The 22,998-nt window shown below is 38.0% G+C and overlaps 1 protein-coding gene across 12 annotated transcripts in view; it reads left to right on the plus strand.

The window, feature by feature from the left end:
* The window catches only part of CYRIB (CYFIP related Rac1 interactor B), a 148,154-nt gene that overhangs the window by 120,901 nt on the left and 4,255 nt on the right, over positions 1–22,998 (plus strand). For all 12 annotated transcript variants that reach the window (XM_070802438.1, XM_070802440.1, XM_070802441.1 and 9 more), the window contains 8 exons: positions 1,892–2,013; positions 6,933–7,038; positions 12,171–12,307; positions 13,387–13,464; positions 15,474–15,590; positions 16,549–16,628; positions 17,374–17,500; positions 18,993–19,063. In XM_070802438.1, the coding sequence (XP_070658539.1) occupies positions 1,892–2,013; positions 6,933–7,038; positions 12,171–12,307; positions 13,387–13,464; positions 15,474–15,590; positions 16,549–16,628; positions 17,374–17,500; positions 18,993–19,063 (838 nt within the window). The remainder of the gene's footprint in view (positions 1–1,891; positions 2,014–6,932; positions 7,039–12,170; positions 12,308–13,386; positions 13,465–15,473; positions 15,591–16,548; positions 16,629–17,373; positions 17,501–18,992; positions 19,064–22,998) is intronic.

The following is a 22,998-nucleotide window of genomic DNA, read 5'->3' on the forward strand; positions in this document are numbered from 1 at the left end:
ACTGCTGTTTTTTGCATGTAAAATTTTTCTCTGCTGCTTCTGGTGTAAGTATAAAAAGTTATAACTGAAGTGTACTTTTTTTTTAGTGTGTGTCTAATTATGACTGGAGAATATGGTCTGGCTAAATGAAAAAATATTACCGCTAAATGACAAACTCTGATTTTTAAAAAATCATTTAGCTATAATATCAGTAATGCTCCTGGTAATACCATTATAGCTTTGGACACAGAGTCTTATAAATTTTTCAGTCGATTCCTCTTGTGTAATTTGTCATAGCAGTTTCATTAAAAAAAAAAAATACATGACTTCTGAAAGGAGAGTTTCAAAACAAGGAAACAGACTTGGGAACACAAATTCTTAAGTTGGCTTTGCATGTGAATGTTACTCTTACTGTTGCTGTAGTACTGTCTTAAGTATGTTGAAATTAAAGTTTGGTACTGTAATTGTTGATTTAAGAATATAAATGATATATTTTTGACTAGTTGGCAAGTTTAATAAAGGAAATTGAATTATGACTTGCCTTAAGCACAAAGTAAAGTTCCAGGTTTTAGGCACCTGGACTTCTAGTTTTGTGTGTGAACTAAGTTTTTAAAAAATTTTTAAGGAGAGGAATAAATAGATCTTTGTGTATTTATGGGAAGGTGGAGTATGTGCAGAAAAGTCTAGGTTCTAGTAGTATATGATTGGTAAATAATATTTATGAGAAATGTTCTTAATTCATATTATAAATTTGGTCTGCTTCCCCTACCCTCCAGAGTATAAGAGAAAATTTTAACATGGAGGAATTCTGACACCACAATTGCTCTCTAAAACATTATGGTAATCATAATGTTTATTATTTTAAGTGCTTTTTGCCTTGTTTGTAGTCTTTGAATATAGTCTAGTGGGAAAGATTTATGAAAACTCAGATTCCTCACAGAACATCCATTTCTCTCATTTCCCCCCACCAAAAATCAAATGTATTGAATAAAAAAGATTTATCCTTAGCAAAACAAATGACTAGGGTATTAAAAACAGGATTTTTGTCACCTCGGGCCTTAACAGAGAAATCCAGAATTACTCATCTATTAAAACCTATGTTTTGTGGCTAACGCCACACATGGTGGAAGTGCCCATATGTTTGTGTTCCTAACTATGCTTTTTATAATTCCTCCTTCATTTTTCTTCTCACTCGGTCCCAAGTATATAGAAACTCAGTTTTTGCATTAATAGTTCAAAATTTCAGTGAAAATATTGTATCTTAAAGTATCTAGTATTTAGTAGCCTAGTAATTCTGGAGTCCTTTCATAACTCAAACTCCTCTGCATAGTAATCTGCACCTTTTGTTCATCAGAAGAGAAGTTCACTGGTCAGAGTATAAAGTGGTTTTTAGAACCACTAAAGTCTTTTTTCTTAGTTTCTAATTTTTTATATCAAAACTCTGTCATTAAAGTGAACTTTATAGGAAAGTAGTTTATGTCTTAAACTGTAGATGAGCCAGGTACATTAGTTAGCCTTTCATTTCTGTTGAGTTAAATAGATGGCTATTCATGGATTTTCAGTTATTACTATTAGTGGCGAGTATGGTAGAAACAGTGAGTATACACTGACAATTAAAATTTTTGAGTTACAACTCTCATTTGTTTAATATAACACGTCATGATTTGTAACTTGAATAATAATGTTTGGTGTTCCTTGCTTCTCTATGATATTTACCAACTTGAGGCTAGTTATTCAAATGCAGAACTATGGAAAAATGATTAGTCTTTTTAAGAAGTATGAAGTTAGCATTGGAAAAAATGTTACGTCAAACCAACTTTTTAGAAAATTGGATTATTTAATACTTGAGTTATTATACATGTACTTAAAAAAATCATGACTGTAAATTTTCTTGTGCTTTCCTGCTGTTTAGATGCCCAGCCGACAGAGTCTGAGAAGGAAATTTATAACCAGGTGAATGTGGTTCTAAAAGATGCAGAAGGCATCCTGGAGGACTTGCAGTCGTATAGAGGAGCTGGCCATGAAATACGGGAGGTGAAAATTCCTGTCCCTCTTTTTAATCTTTATTGTTTCCTGTATTGTGTTGTCTGTTTCCATAGTCAGAGTTATTTAAAGGAAGATTACTTGCATTATTTCAGAAGTGGTTGCAGTGATATAAGGGTAAACAATACAAGGTTCTATAACTACATAATTTATATATATTAAAGAGAATTCCTTTGGTTTACTCTCATACCTGAAATTTACAGTATCCATGGGTGTGCTGTTCATACTGTTTTTGGAGGGGAGACCATCAAGCATTCTATGGCTTTTCTGTTCTGCCAGTCTATCTTTCTGCTCCTCCTAAGCTTTCTAGGAGAAAACCAAAACCATCTTTGTGATCTGGACCCCGTCAACTGTGTCTGACGCCACCAGAGAGTAAATGTGTGGTGTGGTCTCCCTCAGCTTTCTTCTCCCAAACCTCTGAAATTATCCAGGTTTTCATCCATCTCTTTTTCTGTTGCTTTTATTTTTTTTTCCCCCAGAAGAAGCTGTGTCCTTACTTCTTACTAAGACTAACTTCTCTACCTTTGTTCTCCACCCTCCTCTGAAACTTTTCTCTTTGAATTTCCTTCTCTTAATTGCATCTTTTTCTTTTACTGAGTTCTTCCTCACGCATGCACACATACACTCGGGTGTCCTGTACTACCCAAAGAAACTCCCTGGCCTCTGAACCTTCTGTCTCTTTTTTCTCATTATGTTTCTTGAAGGCATAGCTCACACTTTGTTGTTTCATTTTTTTCCTGACCTTCTGCTTCTATTCTTCTTCTTACCTCTCCCAACTGGACTGTTTGTTTCCCGAATGTCTTGCACATGTATAATTCCTTGCCTTTGTTCTTGTCTGGAACGTGCACTTCTTTTTTTCTTTTCCTGCTCAGTTCCTATCCTTCCTTCAAATCCCAATAATCTGCTTCCCTGTACTCTTTTGCCATAGCACTTTGCACATTTTTTTTTTTAACGGTAGCCACCACTTTTTTTTAAAAAAAAATCACTGATATATGATGTCTATTTCTTCAGCCTTCTAGCTTGAGGAAGGTTTCTTTCTTATTTTTGTGTTATCAGCACCTAGTACAGTGCTTGGTAAGCAGTTAGTAACTATTGAAGAATAAATGCAAGAAAACTACTCTTGCCAGTATCCCTGGCTTGAGTTAAAACCTTACGATTTCAGTAAATGAAAGCATGTAACCATTTCTGTGAATTTCAAGTTTTATAAACAAGATTGCCGGGAGAAATATCAATAACCTCAGATATGCAGGTGACACCACCCTTATGGCAGAAAGTGAAGAGGAACTAAAAAGCCTCTTGATGAAAGTGAAAGACGAGAGTGAAAAAGTTGGCTTAAAGCTCAACATTCAGAAAACGAACATCATGGCATCTGATTCCATCATTTCATGGGAAATAGATGGGGAAACAGTGGAAACAGTGACAGACTTTATTTTTTGGGGCTCCAAAATCACTGCAGATGGTGACTGCAGCCATGAAATTAAAAGATGCTTACTCCTTGGAAGGAAAATTATGACCAACCTAGATAGCATATTCAAAAGCAGAGACATTACTTTGCCAAACAAAGGTCCATCTAGTCAAGGCTATGGTTTTTCCAGTGGTCATGTATGGATGTGAGAGTTGGACTGTGAAGAAAGCTGAGCACCGAAGAATTGATGCTTTTGAACTGTGGTGTTGGAGAAGACTCTTGAGAGTCCCTTGGACTGCAAGGAGATCCAACCAGTCCATTCTGAAAGAGATCAGCCCTGGGATTTCTTTGGAAGGACTGATGCTAAAGCTGAAACTCCAGTACTTTGGCCACCTCATGTGAAGAGTTGACTCATTGGAAAAGACTCTGATGCTGGGAGGGATTGGGGGCAGGAGGAGAAGGGGACGACAGAGGATGAGATGGCTGGATGGCATCACCGACTCGATGGACGTGGGTCTGAGTGAACTCTGGTAGTTGGTGATGGACAGGGAGGCCTGGCGTGCTGCGATTCATGGAGTCGCAAAGAGTTGGACACAACTGAGTGACTGAACTGAACTGAAACATATCAAAGCTGAGTATAAATCTAATGTAAAAGAACAAATGTGACTACTGAAACTGTCATAGGTCAGTGTGAAGACTTTATTGACTTAGTAGAACAACCATTCTACCTTTTGAGAAAACGTAATAGAATAACAGAGTGTTTAATGGAGGTTGGTTTATGAAGAAATGGGTTTTTTTTGTTTCTTTTTAAAGAAACAGTCTTAATCAATGCAAGTGGCATTGTAGAATCATTATCTTTTTGGAGGTCAGTTTGACAAGGTGTAAAATCAGATCTATAAAATTATCTGTACTCTTCTGTCAGATATTTAATTTTAGAAAATACTCTCAAGAAGGCTATCATTCAAGGGGGAGATAAATGTAAAAATCTTTATGGCTGACTTATTCATCATAGCAAAAATTTGGAAACAATTCATAGAGTTGTTTTGAGGATAAAGTTAGATAATCTATCAGAAGAGACACATAGAAACTGACACATAGAACATAGACTGAGAGTTTACTGATATTACTATGCTAATGAGGTGAATTATATATATATATATATATATGTATTTGTTTAAGTAGCACTTTATTAAACACGACTCTAAAGGTGAATAAAATTTGATTTAAGACAGAATCTAGGGACTTCCCTGGTGATCAGTGGCTAAAACTCCGTGCTTCCAGTGCAGGGGGCCTGCGTATGATCCCTGGTCAGGGAACTGGATCCCACATGCCACAGCTAAGAGCAAAGATCCCGTGTGCTGCAACTAACACCCAACGCAGTCAAATCAATAAAGAAGATAATTTTTTTAAAAAAGAATCTATTAAATACAGCTTATTCTCTAGAATAAACCACTAGAGAGGGAAATAAGAACTTGCTGCTAATGTTTTGATGCATCAAACATTTTAACATCTTTGAAAATAAGAGTTATAATGCCTCCTCCCTGACAGCCTCGCCCGCTTCTGCTCTTCTTACCTCTCCTACACTGGACGGCTTGTTTCCCTAATGTCTTACACATGTACAGTTCCTTGCCTTTGTCTTTGTCAGGAACCGGGCACTTCTTTTTTTCTTTTCCTGCTCAGTTCCTAGCCTGCCTTCAAATCCCAGTAATCTGCTTCCCTGTACTCTTTTGCCATAGCACTTTGCATGTTATTTTTTTTAATGGTGGCCATCACTTTTTTTTAAAAAAGACTTGTCATCTCACCAAGTGCCCTTTTCCACATTGGACTATGATATAGGTGCTGTGTCAAAAATGTTATCTAACAGCAGTGGAACTGCTCTGAGAGGAGAGTCACAAGTATAAGGTGAACCAAAAACAGTTGTCATAAAAGAGCAGCCAGTGTCTTCGGTTTTAAATCCATGCAAGGCACACCCAGGGAAATAGTTAATTCTGTTCAGTCTTGACAGTGGGTGACATTTGCTGGAGCATTTTAATATTATGAGAATGAGTTGGTATTTAGAAAATCGTGTTTAAATCCTTGCAAGAGAGATTGGATAGGCTTCTGAAGAGAAGAAATAAATTTTAAATTTTTATCTGTTTGCTTATTCCCCAAATAATAAAATGAACAAGTTTTTACTACTTGATATAAAACCATTGAGATTTGGCTTAAAGGCTAAAAGGATTGTTTCGTGCACATCAGAATAATATCACAGTCCCTTTGAAATAGTCATATTAACATAATGTGAAATAAGGATTGTTACATGTTGTAAAGTCCAGTTTTCTTTAACATAACATTATTTCTAAATAGTCACATAAGAGATTCATTTCAGACTCCTATTTGTTTATGTAAAAAAGATTGAATATAATGACAAACTTATTTATAAAGCAATTTGTTTAAACAGTGTATACAGCCCACTTATTTAGCTTGTCGCTAATTTATCTGAAGCATCTTCTAAATCTGTCAAGTTTCCGTTTTGTTTCTTTCTGGTTTTATATGGATGGAGTCAGAGTACTAGTGTCTTGGGAAAATCTGAATGTACCATTGTCTTCTGATGATGATGTAAACAGGCGCTTCACCTTTCAGATGGAATGTTTAGCTCATGTGAAGATGTTAGAAAAAGCAGACCAGGTTATGGAAAAAAGGTGAAGAAAAGCATCTGTGAGCAAGAGAAAGAGGAAATCAATAATATACATTTCTTTGGGAATAGCCCTCTGTACTTACAAATGATTGCTCAATAACTTGGAAGACTGGGCAGAGAAAGTGCATATTCATATTTACAATAGAGTCTCTATATTATGTTTTATTTTCTCCTCTTTCACATTTGAAACTTTTTCACCTTCTTCAAGAAAACCTAAAAAATTTAGATTCCAGAATAGGATTTTAGTTATAGGGAAGGGATAAGTAACAATTTCTAAATCATATTTTTCAGGTTGATTTAGGTTCTTCAGTGTTTGATAGCTTTTTTAAAGCTAGGTTGGACCTTGGAATTTGAATTATTGAGAGTGTATTAGCCTTTTCCCCAGAATTGGGTCTTATTTCATTTATCACCTTCCTTTTTTGTTCCTTTTATCCACTAAAACAGTTCTTAAAGAATTTCTAAGAAAGCTTGTCTGTGATATGGGAAAAAATATAAAATGGTATCTTTATTTGGTTCTAAATTTGAGAGTCTAAATTTTAGATTCTAACAGGTATCAAGACATAATATACCTGACAAACATACATTGTGTCATTTGTTTAATCTCTTCTATCCATATCCATTGCAAGGGTGATGAAAACTATTATACTAGGTTTAAAGTACCCTTGGAGTTGAGAAGGCCAGTTTCAGCTCTCCTAGATCCATTATACTGAGTGTCATAGACTATACCAGGACTTCCTGTGTTTGCCAAAACCTGTATTTTAATGTAAAAATAATACTGTTATGATTTTTAAATAAATCTTGATTATTTTTATTCTTTGGATTTTGAAGGCAATCCAGCATCCAGCAGACGAGAAGTTACAAGAGAAGGCATGGGGTGCAGTTGTTCCACTAGTAGGCAAATTAAAGAAATTTTACGAATTTTCTCAGAGGTTAGGTAAGTGGAAAGTTTTATCATTATGACTTCCTCAGTGAAAAAGGAGATTATTGATACTGGAAGCTATTTACAAGATTTCATGTTCACACTGCTAAATGTATATGTCTCATAGGTAAAGCAGCTTGGTAGACTATAAGATTATAGCTTAATGTTGCTGTCTTCCTGTTCAGCTAGGTCTTTTAAGTTATTTAGACCATTTTCCTCAACAAATTAAAACTTCTATAAGAAGATTTCCAATTTTTTGCAGCCTAACGTGTTCTATTGTGAGAACTGCTGGTAGAATTCCTTTCCAGCTCTGGAGCAAATCCTTTCCCATGTGTGGCAACTAATTCTCAGTCTCCTCAGTGATTTAGATTTTTGTGTTCCTAAGATTAATCAAATCCATGCAAATCCATGTACCTAAAACTCAACACGATGAGAACTAGGAAGCTAATGGTATAAGTGAAGTTACTGAGGGAGTTATTAAGTAAAAAGAATTCAGAACGGTATGCTTTTTCCCTTGTATGGGAAAAATTATTCCAAGATCAGAATTGTGCCTTTAATACAGTGAATAAGTAGAATTGGAGTTCTTTTTCTTGAAGAAGGAAGAGACACCAGGTAAGATTTAGCCATTTAGCTGCTTGTGTAAATTGGAAGAGCTCTTACTTTGTGAAGTTGGGAGCATGGGGTGGGAACCGGTGTAGATTGTGTCAGAAGTTTGAAGTATTTCAGTTTAAGCTTTTTACATGTGTTTATATAGTTTTACTTTTTGAATCATATAAATATGTTATATATCCTAAATGAGTACATACAATTTAATAAGAAAGCTAGTACTGTAAGATAGAAGACGGTTGTTCAGTTGCTCAGTCTTGTCCAACTCTTTGTGACCTCATGGACTGCAGCATGCCAGGCTTCCCTATACATCACCATCTCCTGGAGTTTGCTCATACTCACCTCCATTGAGTTGGTGATACCATTTGGGGGCTTATAAGCTAAATTTAGACCCGAGATATAATTTGTTTTGCCCACGTGGTTTTTTAAAACTTCCTAATTAATTCCCACATTTTAAAATTGGTAATTGTTTGTGTTTTGTGTGTATGTGTCTTAATTGGTTGCTTTGGAAAAATCAGTAGATCAGGCAACAACTGTTCAATTGATCTTTCCTCTCAGTTGGCAAAGCTAAACGGCAAAGCGACTGTGTCCATTAGTTAAGGTGTGTGCTTTCTAGTTGCAGTGGGTCTCTACTGCATCCTGGTTTTTATGTCTTGCTCTCTTTATGTCTTTATGTAAACTGCTTGGCCATTGTGTCAACCTCTGCTTCAAAGTTGAAATCCTGTTTGTTTTTTTTTTCCAATGTCTGTATTTTTTAAAAAGTAAGAGAATTGCTATTTTTCCTTAGATGCAGTACATGCTGTCAAATGCAAAGACAAGTAATAGTTGAGATAGACGCGTTTGCGTAAATTGTCCTTTTCTTATAGAAGTAAGAATTATCAATTATTTTCCTCAAGCATAGCGGTCAGTTCTTTCAGTCAAGTATCTTATGTAATCCACAGCTTTGTAACCTCAGGGGGCCTAGGTGTTTTCCTCTTGGTTGTCTTCACTACTACTTTAAGTAAGTAGTTCTACTTCTCAGTAGTACCACTGCTACTTTAAATAAGAGTTTTCTTGTGTATTGCTAGTTCCCAGCTGCTTTTGAAGTTTAAATGCTTTTGATGCTGCATAGATCCTTCTCACGTTCATATTGGTCTCTTAGCATTTGCCAATTGAAAAAAAAGAATAATTATAAAATAGGTCAAACCAGGGAGGTTTACACGTTCATATTTTAACTACTGGAATTACATCAGGTGAGTGGTGTGTGTTTTGGCACAAGTGCTGTGTTCCATCTCATCAGAGGTTGTAGTAACACAGGTAGTAGCAAAAAGCTCTCGGTTTTTCATTCTGTCACGTGGAAGCCTTGAACCTTCGTTGTATAGGCTAGGACTTCTGTAAAGGTGTGAACAAAGTACATTTAAGATCTGGTGGTTTACTCCTCATCTCTTGGCTGGTAACATGGTTCATGTTTCCAGTTTCCTTGCTGACAGGATGCATATCCTTGCTTGCGTGTGATAGGAACTCAGTGTTGAACGAGTGAGCGAGTGATGGATTAATGAATACATGCGTCTGATATATGAAATATTAGTTAGATGTTTAGGAGAAGCAATAATAATAGATTTTAGGCTTTCAAGGCCTAATGCCCTGTGTTTGAATTCTGGTGTTTGTGGTTATTAGCTGTGTGCTCTTGGCTCCATCATTTAAATTCTGTGAGCTTCAGTGTCCTACTTGGACCTCCAGTGAGTTGAGCCCTCTGCTTTAAGTGCACGTAACCTCTGTTGTCTCTTCTCTCCCGCGCTGTCGAGCCAGAGATGAGGGTAAACACCGCACACAGCACACGGAGCACCACACAAACTGTGAAGATGCGTGTGGTCCTTCAGAATTTCAAAGAGAAGGTTGCTTGGCTCGAGCACTACAGATCAGCCATGGGCTGGACTCCAGGAGAGGGACCACTTGACTAATTTGAAAGATCCTGAGCTTTGCCAACATGGTTTAACCTTGCTGACTAAGAAACATCCTGTATTTGCTTGTTTTGGTCAGAGGCCTTCCCAGTTGAGGCAGCTGTCTAAGAGAAGGTTGTGTGTCCAGACAGTACACAAACTGCTTTGTGTCTGCTTAGTCTTCCTCCTGTTCCAGGGGCTGACAGCGGCCACCTCCAGAGATTATAGTGAATGAGTCTGTCCAGCACGTTGACTCCTCTTCAGTGGGCTAAATTCACCAAAACCTGTTCAGAAGGTTCTGAAGTGCACAATAATGGTGGTTATCTCTCTTGGCTCTTTCAGATCCCCTGCAGTCTCTATCCTTTGGGTTCTCTCCTGAGGATTCAGACTGGTCTTTGATAGTGGATGGCTGGCAGTAAGAGAATATATGGCTCTGGTCTCTCTGAAGGGGCCTCCTCTTCCTAGTCAGGCCTTGTTCCCCCTTCTGGATCTACTTTGTGGCCTGATCTGTCATTATTTCTCCACTTGATAAGTCATCTATACTCCCACACTCCGTTCTCCATGCTGCAGATGAAGTTGAGTTTTTATTTTTTAATTCTTTATTAATTTTTGGCTGGGTCTTTGGTCCTGCTTGAGAGCTTTCTCTAGTTGCAGTGCCTAGGGCTTCTTGTTGCGGTGGCTTCTCTTGTGGAGCACAGGCTCTGTGTACCCAGGCTCAATAGCTGTGGCTTATGGGCTCAGTAGTTGTGGCTCACAGGCTTAGTTGCCTGCAGCATGTGGAATCTTCCTGGACCAGGGATTGAACCGGAGTCCCTTGCATTGTCAGGCAGATTCTTAACCACTGGACCACTAGGGAAGTCCGAAGTGGAGTTTAAATGCTAACCTGATGAAGTCACTACCCAGCTTAGTTTCTCTAGGGATGCTAAGTTGGGCCAGGGTGCTTCGTGTGGCACACAGATGATGTGCATATGGTTTTAGTCCTGGGTTCCTCCCCTCCTTGCCTCTCTGTTCCACCTGCATTGTTGTCCTGCAGTTTCTCTACTCAGTCGTGCCCCTCTCAGCTCAGGGTTGGGCTCCCTGCCTGTCTGTCTACAGACTCCTGCTCATCCTTAGCATGCAGTCCAGTCTCGGTCCAGGTGTCATGTACTCAGTCAGGTCTTTCCCTGAGTCTGCAGCTGGGTGAAGCTCCATTTTCACACCTTTCCACAGTACCATACCCTTCTCAGTACATATCCCAGCTGTAGTAAGTTGTCTGTCTTCTCTCTGTGTAATTAGTCTCTGTGTGAGCATAGGGTGTGTCCATCTTCATCGTTGTACCCAGTGCCTGACATGTATTAGACCATCAGTATATTTTTTAACTTACTATTAAAAAAGGATGATAACTATCATTTGAAGGTACTGTGTGGATTACAAATAGTGTCTAGCTCAGTACCTGGCACATAATAGATGCATAAAGGGTACTTACTATTGGTACTAATCAATAATTTAATATTTTATAAGATTATGGAAGGCTAGTTAGAATGTCATTTTATATGAGAAACAGCTTATTATGGTGGAAATAATAGGGCTGTGAAGTCAGAAGCACTTGGCACTTATGAAATATACCCTTGGGAGTCTGACCTCTTTGAAACTCAGTTTATCCATCTGTAATGCCCATGTCATAGTTGACAGTGAGAGTTAAATGACAGACTAGGTTAAGTACACAAGTATGGGTATTAGTTCATAATTGGGTAGATCAAATAAAAAAAATAAATGGTAGAGTTGGTAATTTTTCAGTTTTTTAAAAGTTGATGATGTGAGATAAACTTGTTTTCATTAATAAATAATCTTGATTAATCTAGCATTTATTCACAAATGGCAGACCACCATCTAACTCTATAAACTTTGTTTTCTCTGAATAGAATCTAGCCTTGTATGATTCTGTAGTATGTAACAGTATTCGTTTGATTTCTGGGATTTTTTTGAAATGAAATCAGTATTTATATATATATATATATATAATATGTATATATATATATATTTTTTAGTATTTCCATTTTTAAACACAATATTAGTCTGGCATTCCAAAAGTAGCAGTTGTTTCAAGGGACAATTTTATTTGTGTAATGAATTAGAATTTTTGTATTATGGCCCTGAGACAGGAAGCTGTACAACACTCAGGAAGCTAATTATTAAATCACATATTTGGCTTCTTTTCATAGCTGAAAGAAGATAGTTTGTATTTATAAATAAACAGCACAAAGTATGTGAAGTTGGTAATTCATTCATACCCACATACAGATATGACTGACCATAGTTTCACCAAAAAAGACATAGTCACAGTTACCATTTCATAAAAATCAACACTGTGTAGAATGTGAATATAATGTAAGATTTGTCCTTTGATCCTGGTATTTCATTCAGATTCACATTCTTCATGATTCTGAATTTGGGTTTACAGAAATTGAGTTAGTCACTTCAGAGTTTCTATTCTAGTAAACAGTACTCAGTTTGAGTGTTATGTTTAGATAACCTAGCTTTTAAAGAAACCTTATTTTTATGGAAATTGAAATCAAAACATTTTAAAAATGCTTGCTTTTTAATAAATAGATACAAACAACATCTTCATGTTTTGTTCTTTAGAAGCAGCGTTAAGAGGTCTTCTGGGAGCCTTGACAAGTACCCCGTATTCTCCCACCCAGCATCTAGAGCGAGAGCAGGCTCTTGCTAAACAGTTCGCAGAAATTCTTCATTTTACACTCCGGTTTGATGAACTTAAGGTAGGATTGTCCTGCTGGTCCTCCTTGTTATAGAAGAAAATCATGCGTCTTTCAATGAGTACTAGGAGGAAATGCCTGGAGCCCTTATTAAAATGTGGTGGAATGATGTCTGCTGTTCCTAAGCAAAAGTGGAAAGCTGGATTTAAAAATTATGCAGGCTTTTTGGTGTAGCATAGCAAACAACAAATTGCTCAATATTCAGTTTTCATTTAGCTTCATTTTAAAAAGTATCTCTGAAACAACAATATTGACATCTTCTAATATTTTTCTTTTCTGCTCATCCCCAGTTTTTTTCCCAGCATTCTTCTATTAATATATAAAAATGTTGATTTTTCTTTGTCTCTCCTCCCCCTCTCCTTCTTTCCTTTCTTCCCTTGTCGTCTTTCTCATACCCTCCCCTTGCCTGCATCTACTTATTAACATCATTTTTGCTAGGAGTGCATTTAAAGAAAGAAGCATTAAATTCCGTATCAGGAGACCTTAATTCCACGTTAGGCTCTATCATAGTAACAAACGATGAGGCAGGTCCTCTGACTTGCCAGCACCTCATGTAACTTGTTTAGAAAACGGAAGAGCTGGATTCCCAACTCCAGCATTTTATAAACATTACATCATAGACAGCTATTCTCCTTTAGTCATACTTTGAGCACAGATGGTTTGTTTATAAAAATTTTAGTCTGTTTGATGACTGCCCTGTATATTAATTGTAATAACCCACAATGAGTGGGTACACATTCCTTTTTGTTTTTGTCTATTTGGTAATACCATTTTTGGTGAGCAGCCTTTTCATATGTTACCTGAAATTAATGAGAAGAAAGGACAGTGTACTGACTGACTGAAAACCAGTGTGCACAGTGTTCTGTGTCCATCATGAGACAGTTAGCAAATCAGTGCGTAAGCACAGTGTTACATAATTTAAGTGCAGGTCATCATCTTGGATGGTAACGGGTTTAGTTCTTAAAGTGGTATTACAAATTCGATAATGTAAATTAACTAATTACAACTCTAGTAGATACTTTATTTAATTTTTATACTATCCTTTAGTAAATAACTTTTTCTTTTATAAATGTTTTCTTTAGATGACAAATCCTGCCATACAGAATGACTTCAGCTATTACAGAAGAACATTGAGTCGCATGAGGATTAATAATGTTCCAGTAAGTTGAAGCTTGAATTATGGCATAATACTAATAATTCAGATCTCGATTTGTTCAGTTTAGTCTTTTATTCATTCACTTATTCATTCAGATAAAGCTAAAGATAGTAGTAAAGTTAATAATTACAGGCATCCACAGCTGTGGGAAGAAAGAGCAAAATGTAGCAAGCCATATGGTATTCACTTATTTTTCTGCGTGGTTCTTTGTTCCACAGCTACTTCAGTAAAACTGCTTTTTGTCTGTATAACATTGATAGAAAATTTCTCTTTGTTTTCTCGTTTTAACTGCAGAAGAGTTTCATGAGTTAGTGGTTATGAGTTATTCGTCCCCATGTTCTTAGATTGGAAGACTCTTGGGGAGAGGTTGACCCGGGATAGGAATAGCACTAATCCTGGCAGGAAGGGGAGCGGGGTCTTGGACCCCAAGCACGTCTGTGTCTGACACCGCTGTGTGAGAAGATGGCTCTGAGCCTGTTGCTCGGCTAGCATAGCATCTCTTCTGGCTTGTTAGCCTCTCGACGTCTCGTTTTAAGCTGTTTAATACTCTTTTCTCCTAGACATCAAATGCCAACCTTAAGTGTGAGAAAAATACTATCTTTTTCTCTAGATATTTTGTGGACCAATACTGTGCTAATTTGTATGAAAAGCAGAGAAAATTTCTAGGATCATCCCTGGCCTCAAGTAGATAGTTTAATGAAGAAATACTATGTAAGTTTGTGAGGAGTGTTAAGTGGCATAAAAGGTTAAAAAAAAACCTGAAAGGATCATCAGAGACCCCCACAATACTGTAAAGCAATTGTCTTCCAGTTTAAAAAGAAAACCAAAGGAGACCATTGAGTAAATATTTTATGAAGTCCTTGCTCTTAAGACAGGCCTGGATCAAAAGAAAGATTTCTTTTAATGAATCATCTGTTACATGTATTTGTTTGGTTTTGCATAAGCCAGTTTATTCTGTGAGGCTGACCTTACTGTCTGTCTTTCTCATACTCACTATGTAAAATAAAGTAAATAAAATGACCCACTTTTCTGTTAGGGCCCTCCTGCCATCATTCAAGACCAAAGGCCCTGAAATCATCTTTGCAGAGCCTTTTGCTCTCAATAATTATAGGTCAGTTCAGTCGCTGTCAAGTGCCATTTTTCTCAGATTCTTCACTGCCCCCCTTCCCATCTCTTAGTACTGCTGTCCCAGTTGAGAGCCTAATTCCCACTGTTTTTGGCAACTGTTCTGTAGCTGCAGAACTTATTTTCTGGCAAATAATCTATCTCTTTCTTTTTGGTACAGTCTGCCATCAATAGTTAACTTTATTTTGAAGATTGGCTTAATTGTTACTCCTTTCTTCTAACGCTAAGTGGCTTCCCATTACCTACAGAAGAAAAATATGACCTGAAGCTAAGATTTAGTCTGACCCCAGCTTTCCCTTCCAGTGTCCTTTCACTGATTGCTGTCCCTTATTACACTGACCTATTTGAATTTACACTTTGCCAAGTCATTTGAAAGCATGCTCTGCCCCCTGACTGGTTGAAATGCCCTGTGTACCTGCTCATCATGTGCCAAAGCCTAGACCTTCCATGCATCCGTTTTAGTTCCTCCCAGTCTTAGTCCTCTACTCATCCCCCACTTTATTCCTCATCTCTTAGCATGTTGCTAAGATAAGCTATGTGGATACTTGCTTGCTCCTAATAGGGTGTGATGTCATAGTCATCTTTCTGTCCTCTGTGGCATTTAGATGGTCTCTTGTATACAGCAGGCAGCCCATTCAAGTTTCATTTAATGGCTTAATATCATTTAAAATATTTTTAAAGAAGTTAATCTTGAAAAAAAATTTCTTTATATTTTAATCTTTTTCTTGTTAAAGGTAATGTAAGTGTGTACATTTGAGGGTCTAGAATGTAAGCATATTTATTATTAATAGATTAGCAAGCACTAGCTAGGCACCTTGCCTAGGTCCGTTTATAATATTATTTTAATAACTTAGGAGCTGATATTAAGTGTCCTTATTTTCCACACAGGCAGAAGGAGAAAATGAAGTAAATAATGAATTGGCAAATCGAATGTCTTTGTTTTATGCTGAGGCAACCCCAATGCTGAAAACCTTAAGTGATGCTACAACGAAGTTTGTATCAGAGGTAGGCATTGCCTAGGAAGTTACGCTTTGTGCATTCCTCTTCAGCCTGTGTCCAGATAGGATGGGCTCGGTGAGTCCACTGCAGACCCTCTAAGCTTGATAGATGCACTGAGTCTGGTCCTCTCCCCTGAGACCCACGTGTACACACCTGCCGCCTATCGGCAGTCACCCTTAGGATGGATAGTCGACACCCCCGTGGTCTGCTGACCACAGTGAGGTCTTGACACTGTACAAGCAGATAACTTAAGAGTTTTCATTGCCAGTTCCTTTCTTTATCTCACCCCTACATCCACTCCATCAGACAAGGCAGTCTTCTTATTAAAGTGTACCCTGAGTCTGAGACTTGACCCTTTACTACCTCGAGCTACCTCTCTGGAGCACCCCACCTCTTCCTACCTGGATTTCTGCATCCATGCTCTGACCCACTGGGCCTGTCTCCTGAGTGTAGCCAAGTAGTCTTCTTAAGACCCAAATCACGTTCCCTTCTTCTCTGCGTAAAAGGTTTCCAGTTTGGGAAGTTAAAGAGGGAGGGGGCACATGTATACCTATGGCAGAGGCCAACAATATTGTGAAACAGTTTTCCTTCAATTAAAAATAAATAGCTTTTGGAGGGGGGAAAGGTCTCCAATCGACTTCTTAGGGCCCTTAGGATCAAATCCACGTGTCGCGTGTCTCTTGGGGCCTCATCTGCATGTCATGGCTGTTCCCGCCCAGCTCTCAAATATAAGGGCTTCTTGAGAGATGGGAGGATCTCAGCTGTCTTGCTCCTAGCTGTGTCCTCAGAGCTTAGAACAGTACCTAGAATCCAGTGCATTTTTTTTTCTAGTGCATTTTTTAAAACAAAATTTAGAGGAGGAATCAGATTTTAAAGTTGATAATTTTTCATGTTATGCTAGGTTTTAAATTTTTCTTAAGTAATAGCTGTTCATCACTCTTTTGTTCTCTGTACACTTTTACAGAATAAAAATTTACCAATAGAAAATACCACAGATTGTCTAAGCACCATGGCTAGTGTGTGCAGAGTCATGCTTGAAACACCGTGAGTATTTGCTGATCTTTTTCACTTTAACAGTCCTGTTGAAATGATTGACAAAGATATGAATATGTTATATTTGGAAGGTGGAATTAAATATATCCCAAGTATGTAATAAACAAAATTAAAATAATTACACAGCTTAATGTAGGTTCTGGTTAAATGTACAAAGTACATTTGGAGCAGGGTCCTGGGGAGTGAAGAGGCTTGTGCACGGTGATTGACCTCACACACGTGCTTGGGTGTCTCCACTGTGGTCTGGACTCTTTCTGCTATGCCATACTGCCCTCCTCGTAGACAAAAAGTGCTGTTTCCTTTTTCCCATTTGAGAGAAGACTATGATTGAATTTTAGAATATTAAAAGCCTGCAATACAGTAATATGTATAGATGAAGTTAACGTCTGTAAATGCCAATACTTTCTCTATTAAGCTAGTGGCTTTTCTCATCACATTGAGATGACAGCCTTTCAAAGCACCCATCCCCAAACTTTTACTTTGGGGCTATTTTTAATCTCTCTAAAATTGTCTGATCTCTGCTGAGCAGAAGGGGCAAGATACCAACATGCATATGAGACCAGGATGTATAAGTGATAACTGTTCCGCCCCCTTATTTCTCTGGGAATCTCGTTGCAGAGAAGGTGAGGGTGTAGTCTCAGCGTCCCTTTTATACATCAACAGGATGTAACTGAGCATCAGCCAGCTCTTGAGTCTGTGATGGGCCTCACCCACCTTTGTGTTTCCTACCCTCCAGGGAATACAGAAGCAGATTTACAAATGAAGAGACGGTGTCATTCTGCTTGAGGGTAATGGTGGGCGTCATAATACTCTATGACCACGTGCATCCAGTGGGAGCATTTGCCAAAACTTCAAAAATTGATGTAAGTTGTATTTGTTTTTTATGTAATTCCCAGTAATTTCAAACATAAGTGGAAACCATAGACTTTTATTTAAAGAGCTGGCCGGCTACACTCTGTCTCAAAATTTAGTTTTATAGTTTGTGATAATGGTGTATTTTGGTTTTCTCTTCTCTCATGGTATTTCTTATAGCCCACATACAGGTGGAATAGAATGACTGAAGGTAACTGCACTGTTTTAGAGTATCTCCTTGTGGGGAAGCCTCATTCATAACGTGGTACTTCCACATATTTGGCAATATATGTAAATAAATAATGAAACAAAAAAATCTTTTTATTGTATCCTTTCTTCCTTTGACTGAATGCCATTTTTAAACAAAAGATTTACTTTCAAGTATATATTAAAAGCCAATAGAGGTGCCCCAGTGAAGAAAGCTGAAGACTATATACTGTCCCTCCTCCTCCCAGTCATCGTAATTTGTGGTTGTAGCCTCAGTTTCTCTACTTCGTAATTTCTCCCCTCACTCTCACATCTGGTTCATGAGAATTTTAACCAGTGTTTACTGAGAATTGTCTTTCAGTTACCCTTTGACAGACTCTTGGCATTTCATGTATAGAGAACTGATGATTAATCAGTCTTCTTGTCTTCATCTGTCCTATGTAAAAAGAAATCAACATTTTTTGAGTCATTATTGTGTCCCAGGAATTTCAACATTTGCTCTCTCATTTAACTTTGAAAATACTCTTAGGATGTAGGTGTTATTTCCCCTGTATTAATAGAGAAAGAAAGTTTAGGGAAATTTCTTAATGTAATTGCCAGTGAACGGTATGGGGTCACACAGAGTCGGACACGACTGAAGTGACTTAGCAGCAGCAGCAGCAGTGAACGGTACCTGGATTTTGAACCCACGTCTCCATGGCTTTCAAAGCCTGTGGTGTTTCTGCCATGCTATGCTTTCTCACAGGAACCAGGCTCATCTTCCTTGTGGGTCATTTTCATCGAGTTGTTCGCTTTCTGTGAAGCCTGTGACAAGTCTCTGCTGCTATCCCCATCAGTTCCTCCTGAGTCCTCCTGGCTTTTGAGGCCCTCTGTGAACTGCCCTGTGCGATTCACCTTAGCCCTCTGCATGTGATGAGCTTTCTTACTTTTTTTATTGGGTTCATCTACCTGGAGGATGCCTCTTTTTCTTACTAGGGTGTCCATTCCATCCTTTAAAAGGCTACTCAACACCTTTTCCAGAAAGTCCTACTTTAGTAAACCCTTAGTTTTCTCATTATGTGTTTGGTATGTTCTGTTCATCTGATTTGGTTTCCAAAAAGTTTTGATTGACAAACTGAAAATGACACTTGGGTAGATTCTTTCCCCCTATTCTAAGAATAATTGTTTTGACATTTCTAGTGTGTAATTTCTCATGAGTGCCATAGGTGTGGAGCTGGTTTAAGTATTAACTGTTTTGAGAATGAATGTTAGATGAAAACTAAATGTTTCCCCTTTTCTGTTTCGTTTTCTACTTAGATGAAAGGCTGTATCAAGGTTCTTAAGGACCAACCTCCTAACAGTGTAGAAGGTCTTCTCAATGCTCTCAGGTGGGTGTGTGCACAGGTACACGTGGACAGGGTGAACGTGTTAAGACGTTGTTCCAGTGTGTGAATAACATAATGTTAGAAATGGGAAGATCTCGTGTTCCTTATTGGTAGTCTTGCTTTCAAATATTGGTCACAGTATTTTTTTATAATGAGGAATGTGTGTGTATGTGTCCCACTGAAAATAGCAGCTTCATTTCTTTGCTGTGGAGTGTGGCTTTCACTTTTCTGCCCACCTCAAAGGAAGGGCTGCTTTTTTGTTTTTTTTTTTAATAAAAAGCAATTGTATAAAACTCAGAAAACAGGAAAATTTTAAGAAGAAAACATAGAAGCCGCACTATTTCGAAATAAACCACTATTAATATTTTGGTATATACCCTTGAAGTTTTTTTTGTTTTTTTGTTTTAAACATTTTGATGCATATTCTTCCAGAGTTTCTTTTTAAAATACTTGTATATAGTCATAGGTTTATATAAAAGTTACCTTTTACAAAGTAATATTATACAAACTGTTTTATAGCTGAACTTTCCCTTAGTATAGTATAATTATATTTCTGTGTTCATACTACAGATCTTCATTACTTTTGTGCAGTTTTTATAATGAAAATAAAGCAGTCTAGTCATTATTTGATGTCTGTCTTCTTGGTTTATACATAGTTGTTTAGTTACTAAACAAATTGTTTACTTACTTTAGTTACTAAAGCTCCTTCAATCCTGGACTATTTTTAAATGAAAATTTCAACCCATTATAGAGTCTTGACTACAGAGATTTAAGTGATAGTTATCATTTCCCTACTGTAGAAGATGATTTGCTTGTTACTTGATTGTTTTGTGTTTGAACACAAAAACTGTGTGAGTGCAGATGTTTATTCAGTGACTTTTTGAAGTCATAGGCCATTGTAGTGCATTGTAATTCACGTAATAGGATAAACTGATTTCCAATATAGTATTACTTCCTCACATGTTTTGTGAGCGAAACAGACACTTAGTCACGTCTGGTGTGCATCATTAAGCAGAATCTAGGCTGTGTCATTTCAGCAGAGTGGAACCATGAAATTATGTTATTAAGATGATGAAAAATATTCTGTAAGCAGTGACTGTCTAAATAAAGATAGTCTGTTCTGGGGGTGGGGGTGGGAAGAAGGCTCAAAAGGGAGGGGAGATATATATATATATATGTATATGTATAGTTAACTGATTCTCATTGTTGTTTGGAAGAAACCAGCACAACATTGTAAAGCAATTATCCTTCAACTAAAAAATAAATAAAAAGAAGATGTATTCTAAGTGAAAACCTGAATGATTAAGGAACATAATATAACAAAAAAAAAAACCCCTTATGTCAAACTGTTTCAACCATAAGCCTATCAGAAACCTTAAGTTCTTTGAATTTTTTACTCTGGAGACTTCTCCATTCTCCACTGATTGTATCAATATTTATGGTATTGTGATTCTTCCAGCTTGATCCCTTTCCGAGTATTCCCCATGTCGCAGTCAGCCTGAGCTCTCTCCCAAGCCCTTTCCTTTCTGATTGGTTCAGTTCAGTTCAGTCGCTCAGTCATGTCTGACTCTTTGCGACCCCATGAATCACAGCACACCAAGCCTCCCTGTCCATCATCAACTCCCGGAGTTCACTCAGACTCACGTCCATCGAGTGGGTGATGCCATCTAGCCATCTCATCCTCTGGCGTCCCCTTTTCTTCCTGCCCCAAATCCCTCCCAGCATCAGAGTCTTTTCCAATGGGTCAACTCTTCACATGAGGTGGCCAGAGTACTGGAGTTTCAGCTTTAGCATCATTCCTTCCAAAGAAATCCCAGGGCTGATCTCCTTTACAATGGACTGGTTGGATCTCCTTGCAGTCCAAGGGACTCTCAAGAGTCTTCTCCAACACCACAGTTCAAAAGCATCAGTTCTTCGGCGCTCAGCCTTCTTCATAGTCCAACTCTCACATCCATACATGACCACAGGAAAAACCATAGCCTTGACTAGACGAACCTTTGTTGGCAAAGTAATGTCTGTGCTTTTCAATATGCTATCTAGGTGGGTCATAACTTTCCTTCCAAGGAGTAAGCGTCTTTTAATTTCATGGCTGCAGTCAACCATCTGCAGTGATTTTGGAGCCCAAAAAAATAAAGTCTGACACTGTTTCCCGTGTTTTCCCATCTATTTCCCATGAAGTGATGGGACCAGATGCCATGATCTTCATTTTCGGAATGTTGAGTTTTAAGCCAACTTTTTCATTCTCCTCTTTCACCTTCATCAAGAGGCTTTTTAGTTCCTCTTCACTTTCTGCCATAAGGGTGGTATCATCTGCATATCTGAGGTTATTGATATTTCTCCTGGCAATCTTGATTCCAGCTTGTGCTTCTTCCAGCCCAGCATTTCTCATGATGTACTCTGCATATAAGTTAAATAAACAGGGTGACAATATACAGCCTTGATGTACTCCTTTTCCTGTTTGGAACCAATCTGTTGTTCCATGTCCAGTTCTAACTGTTGCTTCCTGACCTGCATACAAATTTCTCAAGAGGCAGGTCAGGTGGTCTGGTATTCCCATCTCTTTCAGGATTTTCCACAGTTTATTGTTATCCACACAGTCAAAGGCTTTGGCTTAGTAAATAAAGCAGAAATAGATGTTTTTCTGGAACTTTCTTGCTTTTTCCATGATCCAGTGGATGTTGGCAATTTGGTCTCTGGTTCCTCTGCCTTTTCTAAAACCAGCTTGAACATCTGGAAGTTTGTGGTTCACGTATTGCTGAAGCCTGGCTTGGAGAATTTTGAGCATTACTTTACTAGTGTTTGAGATGAGTGCAGTTGTGCAGTAGTTTGAGCATTCTTTGGCATTGCCTTTCTTTGGGATTGGAATGAAAATGACCTTTTCCAGTCCTGTGGCCACTGCTGAGTTTTCCAAATTTGCTGGCATATTGAGTGCAGCAGTTTCACAGCATCATCTTTCAGGATTTGGAATAGCTCAACTGGAATTCCATCACCTCCACTAGCTTTGTTCGTAGTGATGCTTTCTAAGGCTCACTTGACTTCACATTCCAGGATGTCTGGCTCTAGGTTAGTGATCACATCATTGTGATTATCTGGGTCTTGAAGATCTTTTTTGTACAGTTCTTCTGTGTATTCTTGCCACCTCTTCTTAATATCTTCTGCTTCTGTTAGATTCATACCATTTCTGTCCTTTATCGAGCCCATCTTTGCATGAAATGTTCCCTTGGTATCTCTAATTTTCTTGAAGAGATCTCTAGTCTTTCCCATTCTGTTGTTTTCCGGCTTTCTTATCTCTTCTTGCTATTCTTTGGAACTCTGCATTCAGATGCTTATATCTTTCCTTTTCTCCTTTGCTTTTCGCTTCTCTTCTTTTCACAGCTATTTGTAAGGCCTCCCCAGACAGCCATTTTGCTTTTTTGCATTTCTTTTCCATGGGGATGGTCTTGATCCCTGTCTCCTGTACAACGTCACGAACCTCAGTCCATAGTTCGTCAGGCACTCTATCTATCAGATCTAGTCCCTTAAATCTATTTCTCACTTCCACTGTATAATCATAAGGGATTTGATTTAGGTCATACCTGAATGGTCTAGTGGTTTTCCCTACTTTCTTCAGTTTCAGTCTGAATTTGACAATAAGAAGTTCATGGTCTGAGCCACAGTCAGCTCCTGGTCTTGTTTTTATTGACTGTATAGAGTTTCTCCATCTTTGGAGAAGAATATAATCAGTCAGATTTTGGTGTTGACCATCTGGTGATGTCCATGTGTAGAGTCTTCTCTTGTGTTGTTGGAAGAGGGTGTTTGCTATGACCAGTGCATTTTCTTGGCAAAACTTTATTAGTCTTTGCCCTGCTTCATTCTGTATTCCAAGGCCAAATTTGCCTGTTACTCCAGGTGTTTCTTGACTTCCTACTTTTGCATTCCAGTCCCCTATAATGAAAAGG

The sequence above is a fragment of the Bos indicus genome, chromosome 14 (assembly GCF_029378745.1).
Source record: "Bos indicus isolate NIAB-ARS_2022 breed Sahiwal x Tharparkar chromosome 14, NIAB-ARS_B.indTharparkar_mat_pri_1.0, whole genome shotgun sequence".
Taxonomy (NCBI): Eukaryota; Metazoa; Chordata; class Mammalia; order Artiodactyla; family Bovidae; genus Bos; species Bos indicus.